At 38.5% G+C, this 11,810-nt stretch overlaps 1 protein-coding gene across 2 annotated transcripts in view; it reads right to left on the bottom strand.

The window, feature by feature from the left end:
• Nucleotides 1-2,928: 2,928 nt before the first annotated feature.
• LOC137324688 (son of sevenless homolog 1) overlaps nt 2,929-11,810 on the bottom strand; it is a 246,303-nt gene continuing 237,421 nt past the window's right edge. For both annotated transcript variants that reach the window (XM_067989282.1, XM_067989283.1), the window contains 2 exons: nt 11,061-11,182; nt 2,929-8,159 (listed from right to left, as the gene is read on the bottom strand). In XM_067989282.1, coding sequence (XP_067845383.1) covers nt 7,665-8,159; nt 11,061-11,182 — 617 coding nt within the window. In that variant the 3' untranslated portion in view covers nt 2,929-7,664. The remainder of the gene's footprint in view (nt 8,160-11,060; nt 11,183-11,810) is intronic.

Below are 11,810 nucleotides of genomic sequence, written 5' to 3'. Positions count from 1 at the left end.
AAACAGCTTGATTCAGTTGGTAGGTAGCAATAAGGAATGAGTGAGCAGCAGAAAACCAAGCAATCAATTTGCTCATTTTAAAAAAAAAGCTACAAATCTTAAACTAGTATGGAACCAATCACATTGCTAAAATAATTTTGTGAAATTTGTGTGAGCTGCCTTCTTGACTTTTTCACCCACCTGAAATTTTATTGGTACAAATAACATTTATAAAATTTGAAACCCATAAAACACTCTGAATAAAATGTAGTTCTTCCCTGTCCCCTGCTGTTAAGTCTCTGGAAGACATTTCATCAGAGAGGCATACTGTTGAGTTGGCAACCTGAGCTCAATTTGGAGTGCTTGATTGGAGCTTCAATTATGGGCTGAGCTGAGTCAGAGAATTTTACAGCACAAAATGAGGCTTTTGACCCATCACATCTGTGCCAGCTCATTGAAAGATATCCATTTAGTCACATTCCCCTGCCCTTTCTCCAGACTCTTAAATTTTTCTTTTTCAAATATTCATCCACTTTCCTTTTAAAAGCGGATCTGGATTCTGCTTTCACCATTATTTCTGGTAGGGCATTCCAGATCCAAACAACCCGCTTCTTTAAAACAATTCTTCTAGCCTCTCCCTTCATTGTTTTGATGATCTTAAATTTACCGACTTGCCAACCAATGGAAATAGTTTTTCCTGACTTACTTTATCAAAACCTCAATTTTGAATACATCTATCAGATTGGCTTAACCTTCCTGTTGGAATGAAAAGAGCAGCAGTTTCTGTAGTGTCTCCTCATAACTGAAACCTCTCATCCCTTGGTATCTTTTCTGTGAATCCCCTGACATCCTTCCTAAAATAAGACATCCAAAACTGGATGCAATATTCTAACTTCTGACCCAGGTTAGTCAGGTATAACTTTTGGCAGGGGAGAGTTGTTCCCAAAGCCAATGTTTTCATACACCTTCCCCAAAATTACTCCAGCTCTTCTCCAATTTTTTCTGTCTGTTGCCCTTTCCTCTCACCTCTTGCTTCCTCCTGCAGTCCCCCAGTTCCTCTGGGCTGACCCAGAGCACTTCTCCATACCCACTTGGTATATGCAGCCTCCCATCTTCCCACATGCCCCAGGTTTCAAAATAGATATTGAGTGCATCAATAAAGGAACGTGTGGTAACCATACAAGAGGGGACACAGAAGAAACAAAAATGGACAAAGCAATACGAGCATAAAAATGGAAAGTGTGTGAGAGAAAGTAGAAGACTGCGAAGTAGAGTTTCTGCTTTGGGTGCAATCGGGAAATTGCGCTGGTTAGGTTACAGTTCAAGTTTCCACTAAAATTTATTTGCATAAATACAAATGTAAAATCTTCCACAAACCAGCGCAATTGGGCAGTGTAATAGAATGTAATCATTTATTTTTCTTTCCATTTCAAGGTATTCCTTGATGTATTTAAGAATGGTAACCTGGTGCAATTTTAGTAATACAGCTAAAAATGGGTTCATCAAAAATAAGCATTTTTAATGAGTATCCAGTCCTCCATCTGTAAGCTGATTTAAAATCACTGAAAATGATGTTAAATAACTATTCTGAACCATTTAATAGTGGTGAACGAATGAGTTTCTTAGTAAATTAAATATTGTTTGATATGATGAAAAAACTTTTATAACGTGCCTACTAGCATTTGTGTGCCATTGAAAATGAGCACAATTTGTGGAGCCTTCTCTAACTTGCACAATCGGCGGAATCGCGATCTGGGATCATGGCCAGTTTTGTGGACAGTGTCTGATGCGGGTGAAATGAATCTTAAAACATAAAAGATTGTGGAAAACATGGGCATAAGTGGTTTTTGGGTATAACTCACTTACGTTTAAAGTTCCACGATCTTTGTGCTGGTTCGACCAATTCCGCCCAGATTGCGCTGACGTTACTGGCATTAACTAGCGGAAAATCTACCCCAGTCTTTATATATATTTATATAAAAAAATATATTACCATGTAGTGGCTCTTTTTTTTGTGTATGGAATGTACCTTCACACACACGTTGGTCACGCGACAATGCTGGGCCAATCGGCGTGGATAGTAGCCCTTGCGGCGAAGTAGGGAAAACCCTGGACTTTTTTTTGGACTTTCTGAAAAGGCACATGTTTAGCTACCCGCCATTTTGTATACACCACAAGCTTTTTTGTATATGTCAACATTTTATTGTTTACGACGCCATCTTCATTTAAATCTCTTCTATGGACCTTATATTTGGGTGAGTGATTATTTACATTAGTTTAAATTCTTATTTACTCCTCACCTGTATCTGCTCTGATTAAACAATGAAGTAAAAGAAAGCAGCTTCAATAATGGGAAAAAGGGCATCTGAACTGTAAGATGTTGAACCAGTAAGCAATATTAATATAAAAATCAATATGGAGTTTAACACTGTCCAGAACCTAGGGCATTTGTAACTTCTCTATTGTTATGTTAGAAAAGGACCTGTTCAATATGATTGGCTGGGTGATTTTTGTCTTTTGGAAAACAAAAATTCCTTGGTAATTCTTTGACTGGTCTCAAAGATGAGACAAATGATTGTGACCACATATATCTTAAACTAAGTGGCTAAGTATGACAATAAGTATTCAAGTAATTTATAGTGCCTTTCAGCCCACTTAACAACTATTAACATAGTCCTTTGTTGGTAAAAGCAGTGCCTATTTTTAAAACTTCAAAGCTGTCAAACAAAACATCAACAAACAGGTCCTTATACAAAGGACTATTTCTCCATGAAACATTTGGAGCTTTTCAATTGCAATCAATTTTACATATTTAATACTACTCTTTGAAGACATATACCTTCTGCTGTTCTAAAACTTAGCATATAAAAGAGAAACATTGATTCTTATTACCCTGGATTAAAGAGAGACTAAAATAATTACTTAAAATTAAAAATGAAAACACTAATAACAGGTTTCAAAGACTTTTAATATGCAGCTTTCTTTTTTTATATAAATTAAAAGGAAAAACAGAACATTTGACACCTGGAAATTTAACATAACCATTTAAAAAGAATAAAACCCAATTACACACAAAAATTAGGCGACTGCAAAAACTCCCATTGCAAACCATTCTAGGATTTACATACCAGTTGAAAAAAAAATAAGACTTAGGATTTCCTTAAAAATAATTATCCCAGGAAAGAAACAAAATATCCTGGTGCAATACATTAAAAAAAAAGTCAGTCTAATACACTTTGGATGAAAGTTCGTAAGGCAAAAACAATTTTATTTTGTTATTGTGTACATTTTCTCTGGCTCCTATTTTGTAAGCCAAATGTTGCTTAGTAATTATATACTTGCTCCCATTCTTTCTGAACATTACTTCTCACTGTAATCAATACAAGGAAAAGACAGCAATTATTATACTTAAATGCAAAATGAATACTGTTACTCCTAACATAGAATACAAAGTTCTACAGGCATGGTTAAAGTACACAGGTCATATTAGATGTGCCAGGAAAGATTATCACTTTGTTGTTAAATCTGGTCATCTTCACCTAATGTCCACATATAATCATAGCTACAAATAACCATGCCATTAAAACAAATGCATTACATATATACACATATAATTTCACCACTGATATGTACATTTTACGTTTATAGCTGAATGGTTTGTTTTCTGGTGCATATAACCAGAAATACATCCCCCACCCCAGTTCAAAAACAAAAAAGATTAAGAAAAAAAATCAGTTCAAAAGGTCAGAAAAGAAAATTGAGACGTAATAAAAAGGCACATTTGGCAGCTACTAAAACTGACATGCGTCTGGCACAAACAGTACAGGGCACATCACTACACATTCAGTCACAGGTTAAATGACTTCATTTATAACCTAGGAAGTTCCAAACTAAATCACTCAGGGTGAATCTTAGCTTTTTACACATCAAAGGTCACCAGCCTTGGTGCTGTGACTTGCTGCAATTTCTTCTTCGATGGAAGAAGACTCATTCAGTTTGCTATTCCTCAAGAGGGATATGGAGCAAAGGCGGGTAAATGGGATTGAAGTACAGATCAGCCATGATCTGGTTGAATAGTGGAACAGGCTCGAAGGGCTGAATGGCCCACTCCTGTTCCTATCTCTTCACAAATTACATTATGAAAGTCAATGCGTTTTTAAGGAGACATTATACCTTTTGCAGACATATGTAGTTGGATTATTTTTTTAAAAAGCAATTACACTTTGTTTTCTTATCCCATCTTTATGTGGTCAATGTCAAGGAACATAAAATTTGAAGGAAAAAAAAGTCGGCAGTACAGAAAAAAATCTACCAACTTTGAATAGGTCCATTAAAATTACATCAAATCTGAACTTTGAAGTTAAAGACATTTACCATGCTGACTGACATGTACTTAAAGTAACTTTCATGGATATAATTTGAACAGTTTACACAAGATGTACAGATATGGACACTGCCTCTTTAGTCAGCTGCAGTCTAGATGACAACTATGGATTCCAGCCCACAGACAGCCAAGCGTGCATTATTAGGGAATATATTTTTCAAGTGCTTTTTCTCATTTGCTTAACCACAACTAATTGACATTAACAGTACAAACCGAACTGCACATTGGTAATGGCGTTTTCCAACTGGTATGTAACCCTGAAAATGAAAGTGTCTGATCCGCAATGTCGCCCCCCCACCCCTCACATATTTTTCATTGAAGTCTCCCTTTGAACACTATTAAAATTATGCCCCAAGTTCAGCTTTCTGTGCACTCACTGCCTTTCACAGTGGCATCATTGTTCAACTTAAACAGCATGCTTAAAATTCACATGTGGTTTAAGTGTCTTGCCAGACTTAAAAGATCCAATAAACACTCCACAGGGTCAAGAGAAAAATATCAACTGGCAGAGATACAACAAATCTTGACCCAATGACAATATACAAAGGTTTCTCAAGGACATTGGCATTAATGAAGCTAAAAATACTTTATAATTTACGTCCAAAACTACTGGGTTAATGGGCTTAAGTATGATGCTTTTGTGATACAGCATTAATGTTTTTTATATCATGCTAACAAAGATCAAGCAGTTTAAGACTTGTTTAGCTCAACACGAATACAATTGTGTAAATATCAAATTTTTCACTAAAGCCATTCTGCATTTTACTCCCCACCACCCCCCCAGCATTTTTCAAATTTACAGGATCAAAGAAACCATAAGCTAAACTCTTCTTGCTTAATTTTTTTTAAATTTAAGGCCAATTAAGCCTTTTCTCAGGACTAGATATTGTAAAAATACCCATAACAGTTTATATTTGGCAGCCCTATCAATAGGTTAACTGAAACAGTATAGCCACTGATATGTCAAAGTGCTTAAAATGGTCTGCTGAAATGATGGCGTTTTAATGTTGTTTGGCTGTCCCATATGCGCTGCCGAAATATTTTGAGTAATGCATAATAACCTACCAATATGAAGTACAGTATATTTAATAGTGATAGGTGAATTTATTTATAGTAGTGGCAATAAAGTGATTTATTTTAAAATGAGCATGCATAAGGTGTATCTATTTAAATCACAAATGTAAGCTACTGGAATGAAGACTTATGGATAACCCAAATCATAACACGAGTACATTTTGGACCAACATATGCTTTTTATCTTGCTCAGATCTGTATTTATAAACATCAGAGTTCAGGATTAAGACCTAACCTTCAATCTGCTAAAGGTTTGCTATTAGGTCATGTGCTACATCTACCATTGCTCATTTAAGATGTAATAGGTCCTACTTTAAAAGCCTTGCATCCCTGTTTCCTGGGCCATAATGGATGGATTTAATACTATTGGGAAAACAAAATCAGGAATTAGTGACACCTTTTGGTACCAGGTAAATTGCAGGCAAATGACACACAGTTGCAACAGAAATTAGTTGGCATTTTTATGGGTCTCTGGAACATGCTATGAATAATAATCAAACTCATTTGATTTCAAACCAATGCCTTCGAGAAGAATGGATAATTCTGACTAAATTATGAAGCTTTGTGTTTTTGAAATGTTATGCTATAGTAAAGATAAGCCAACAAAAAGAGATGGTATATTTTTTAGGGAAAGAAGAGGATCTATGTATGGACCAATGCCTGAAAAACTTCCTTACTTGTAAAACTTGTTTTTCAGGCTAACGAATAGGGCTGGGATCAACCACTACAATATTAACAGAAAACACCTGGTTTGCACTGTGTGGGCTGACCAATACATGGTCATCTGTACAGTCCAATGCTCTTATGCTGTATCTTTGATTTTATTGTCACGTGGCTTTTGGAACTTTATATACCACGGATAAATTTCATACTATTCTCTTCTAATACTGCACTAGTGTTATATGCTCTATGGTCTATGTCAATCAACCTCAGAGTCAATGCTCACCCCACCCAAGCCCTATTCACGAATGCAACATTGCCCCTTTATCACAAGTAACTGTAAAAAGTACACCGCGGTCCCACTTACAAGAAGCATCATAAGGCAGTTCAATACCACTTGGTCTCTACAAACTTGATTCTAGTTTGTTCACTTTGCTTAATCCATGATTGAAGTTAACAAGTAGTATGTATGGGCATTAACATGTACTATTTAGCTCTGGCTCTAACCTTCTTTACCTCAATACCCTACAGCAATTTAACCTGGCGTAAAGTATGGGAACATTTGCTCATCTGAATAAATAGTTTAGCTTTATCATATCCAATGAAATAAAACAAAAATCCAGCTGTCCAATTGGTTATTTTGAAACAAATCCAGATTTCCACATTGCCAGATTAAACCGTTACAGCGTATAATGTTCTTAAAAGTATGGCTTTCTAATACATTCTGCATTCCAAGAACTTCAGACACTGCAGTGATGTTATGACATGGGTTATCTCTAGACTTTAAAAAGTCAGTAAATGCACATTTAAGAGAATGAAATAATGGCAAAGCTCATTGAAGATGTAAATGCAGACATCACTAGTTTCCACATTTTGCTGCACCTGGGTTAAATTCATTTTGTTTTACACAGTAATAACATCAGATGAATGTTTTCCTTTGTCTAATGAAGATGGGTGCTACATTCTCATTGAAGGATCTCTCTTGTAGGACTGGTTCTTGAATCAGTCTCCACAAAGAATGTGCCTCTTTGGTGTAGCAGGTACCCATATTTCAACAAACAAAAAGTTTTACAATTACTGTGCAGAGCAAATATTTGCTCGTTAGTATAGATACCAAAAATGCATTTCCAGAAGCCCCCTTTTTGATACACTTAAAAGTATTTAAACAAAGCATGATCACGTGAAACATCAATCCTGTGTTTTAGGTTGAAGGTGCAAACCACTTTTTCCTCTAAGAAACCTCCTGCCGGCTGGTTGATATTAAGTATCCACTTTTCATTGTCGATGAGAGTTTATCGCTGGTACAGCAAACTGACAATTGCATTCTCAGTTACTGACAAAGTCAACGTGGTCCAGTTTTTAGGTGCAACTGTTCAGTTTATTTCCCATTGCCTGAATGCAAACACAGAAGGCAAATTGATGGAAACTCTGGTCCATGTCAGAAGTGATAAAAACTTACCAATCCAGGCATTAACAGTATTCTCACAGCCTAAAACATTTGCAATCCCCATGCTGCAACCTCAGCAGTGTCCAGGAGTCTGTAGTGTTTAAGGAAAATACTTTACAGCTAAGAGGAGTGGGCATTTTCCAGCAGTGGTGGTCCATCTCGATGGAATGATGGATGCGTATGCTCCCTTTTGTACGTTTTTGGCGGAAGCTTTGGAATTGTTTGAGATGTGGAGCTCTGTCTTGGTGGAACGGGTGGTCCAGCAGTGGTGCCACCATCAATATCTTGTGGCAAAGGAGGTGATGGTAAGTGCCTGCGCATTCCAAGTGGAGAAGGCGTTTGAGGAAGAGGTGAAGTAAAGGGTGTAGGGGAATTAGGGAAGAAAGTGTTGGGGAGCTCAGTTTTTCTACCCAGGGGAGGAGGCTGCAGAGGCAAAGGTGAGCCTGGAAATACATCTGGTGTTCGTACAGGCTCTCGGGGTGGCAAGCTGGGAGGGCTGTCAGGAGGTTCTGATATGGATGACCTCTCTGACAATGGGTACCGAGGTGAGTAAACCTTAGCTGTGGGTTGACGGGGTGGAATCGCAGGCGGGCTGTCCAAATGTTTTGACTTGATCTGAAACAGATAAAAGTAAGGATGTTAAACTGATTCACCAACTTAATAACCTTGAGAATCATCATTATTTCCAAAGTCATTAATTCTTCAGCAAGTGTTAAAATACAGATGCCTGAATTAACAGTGATATATGCATTCCTTAAAAAATTGGACTCGTAATCAGAAAGGAATTGGAGAAACTACTGATCAAATAGTAATTCATTTGAAAGCTAAGAGAACAGCCCCTTTTCCCTTTATTTAGCACAATTACTGAAATTTATAGGCTGACCAGGACTTTCTATTGTTCTACGGGTTGAGTCTATTTTAGCCTCAGTGAATTGAATACATGTTTCCATTGACATAAATATCCATACATAATACAACATGCTATGAAACAGAATGCACATTTGAATATCTCAATAAAAGGAACACAAGAATGCAGAAAAGTTAAGTGGCTATTGAGCCCATCCAGCTCACTTGGTCAGGTAGATCCTATTTTGGGATGTGATCTGACCATAAAGGCTCTGGCCTGAATTAAGTATAAATGGCACATGCATCAAGAATCATTTTCATACCGAAAACAAGGGGCACCTGTGTTGTTTGACAATCTCAATGATAAAGAAATTGTTGCACAGTTTTGTTTTCCAGTACTTAGTTCCATTTGACGACGTATAGCAGGTCACATAGCTCTCACACACATATACATGAACACATATAGATCGGGTGGCACGGTACCGTCTGGGTTGCAGGTTTCTCCAATTGTCAAACACTGTGATTAACTGACAAAAGATGTGTTTTGCAGATCAGGCCTGGTATGCACAGCTTTCCTTTGCTTCAAACAGAAGGGGTTTAGCCAGTACCTCAGCTATAAAGAAAAATGACATGACGAGTCTGGATGGTGGTTGAGGCTGATATTCAAAACCTGTGACACCAAGTCAGGAAGTCTAATACTGTACTCCAGGTAATTTAGTGTCAGCTCAGTTCAACTGGTAGCACTCTCACCTCCGAGTCAGAAGGACATTGGTTCAAGCCCACCTCCAGGACTTGAGCACGTAATCTAGGCCAACACTTCAGTGCAGTACAAAGGAAGTGCTGCATTGTCAGGGATGCCTTCATTTGGATGAGATGTCAACTGAGGCCCAGTCTGCCCTCTCAGGTGGACTCATAAGATGCCATAGTATTATTCCAAGCAGAGCAGAGAGTTTCTCCAGTGTCCTGACCAACATTCCTCCCTCAACCAATACCACCAACAAAAACTCTATAATGCATTTGCTTTTTGTGGGACCTTGCTGTGTGAAACTTGGCTGCTGCATTTGCCTACATAACAACAAGTGACTGATTTTCAAAAGTAATCCACTGGCAGTGAAGCACTTTGGAACATCCTGAGGACATGGTAAGATACTGTACAAATGCAAGTTCTTTACTGGCGGTACCCTGCATTTAAAAAAAGTGTTATCTTGTCACACATTTCCTCTCTTCCCCTTGTAGTTCCGTGAAGTATCTTGGGATGTTTCTCCATTTTTAGGATTGCTTTATAGATACAAGTTGTGTTTTTTTTATATTTGTTCTCAGGACGTGAGTGACGTTGATAAGGCTGCATTTGTTGCCCACCCCTAGTTGCCCTGAGGTGGTTGTGGGCCTTCTTCAACCGCTATAGTCCTTATGGTGATGATGCTCCCACGATGGTGTTAGGTAGGGAATTCCAGGATATTTCGCTAGCAATGATGAATTAACACCAACATACATCCAAGTCAGGATGGTGTGTGTCTTGGAGGAGAATTTGGGGGTGATGATGTTCCCATGGCATTGCTGCTTGTCCTGGTGGTAGAGGTCACAAGGGAGAGAAGTGCTGTTGAAGTAACTGTGGCAAGTTGCTGCAGTGAATCCTGTAGATCGTACATACTGCAGCCACAGTATGCCACTGATGGAAGTGGTGGGTATTCAGCCAAAGAACTGCTCTGAGCTGGATGACGTTGAGCCTCTTCAGTGTTGCTGCAGCTATACCCATCCAGACGAGAATCAAGTATTCTATTGCACTCCTTACTTGAGCAATGTAAATGGTACAGTGACTTTGAAGGGTCAGGCGAGCCGGCCTCTACCCTGCTTTTGTAGCCATGGTGTTGATATTGCTGGTCTAATTCAGCTTCTCGTCAATGGTGACCCACAAGATGTTGATGATGGGGGGGACTCAGCAATGGTAGTGCCATTGAAGTCAGGGTAGATGGCTGAGCTTTGTCCTGTGAGGTGGTCGTTAGCAGGCACATATGCGGCATGAATGTTACTTGCTACTTATCAGCCCATGTCTGGATGTCATCCAAGTCCTTCTGGAGGCAAATTCATTATTGGAGGAGTTATGAATGGAGCTCAACATTGTGGAATTGTCAGCCCCACTCCTGATCTCATGTTAGAGGGAGGGTCATTGATGAAACAACTGAAGATGGTTGGGCCGAGGACACTTCCGTGAGGACAGGACAGCAATGTCCTGGGGCTGTGATGATTGGCCTCCAACAACCACAACCATGTTTGTTTGTGTTAGGTATGACTCCAGCCACTGGATGGTTTTTTTCTTTGACTCCCTTCCCCCCAACTGACCTAAGTTTTGCTAGGGCTCCTTGATGCCATACTCAGTCGAATGGTGGCTCGATGTCGTGGGCAATTACTCTCACCTCTCCTCTGGCGTTCAGCTCATGTCCATGTCTGGAGCCAAGCAGTTCTGGCAGAACCCAAACTGAGCACCAGTGGGGTTACTGGTGAGTAGGTGTTGCTTTATGGCACTATTGATGACTTCTTCCATCATTTTACTAATGATTTGGAGGAGGCTGATAAAGAGTAATTGGCCTGTTTTTTGTGGATAGGACATACTTGGGCAATCTTTCATATTGCCAAGTAGATAATATTGATATAATGTTTTAGTTAGCTTACCTTGGACGGGGAGGATTCTGCTGGGGCTGATTCAGGTCGCCTACGTGGTGGAACAGGAGGAGGGATGTGAGCTTCATCAATACTTTTATTGCAGCTCATTATCGAAGAGATTGATGCTGACCCTGTGACAGATATAGAACAATTCAGTTTTGCTGACACTAGCATGCATCAAAGCATTACTTGTACTAGAGGCTTTAAGGTGCAAATTAACTCTTAGCAAGATCCAAAGCTGCAGTGAACATTTACTGACAAGTGAATAAGCGCTGCGTACATATTCTAATGCATGCATTGAATTATGCAACCTGCATTTTAAACTTCACTACAAAACTAGAAAGGGAAAAAGCAGAAACAAACATGCAAATTGATGGTTAACTTACAGTAATGACAAATAAAAAAGTATTAAAAGCATTAGTAGAAGCTTTAGTCCAGGTGCTAGGATAAGGCTATTTAAGAATCTACTCTAAAATGTTCTCATGAAAAGATTACATGTATTACAATCTAAAATCCAAGTGCTAACTGTATCAATTGCAATTTACACGAATAAGGCACTCTTCTGCTTAAAATTAAATGGGAAATGATAAATCTAACTTTAAAAAATAGTTCACCAAATCTAAACTAACTTGATTAACTTTTGATTATAATGCTTTTAAGTTTGCACTGTTTGAATACCAAAACTGTTGAGAAAATCCAGATGCGTATGGAGTTATAGGCATGAAGGAAAGCGAACATTTTCAATGTTCCAGCATGCAT

Source organism: Heptranchias perlo, chromosome 8, assembly GCF_035084215.1.
Source record: "Heptranchias perlo isolate sHepPer1 chromosome 8, sHepPer1.hap1, whole genome shotgun sequence".
NCBI lineage: Eukaryota > Metazoa > Chordata > Chondrichthyes > Hexanchiformes > Hexanchidae > Heptranchias > Heptranchias perlo.
This window is presented reverse-complemented; position numbering and strand designations above follow the sequence as displayed.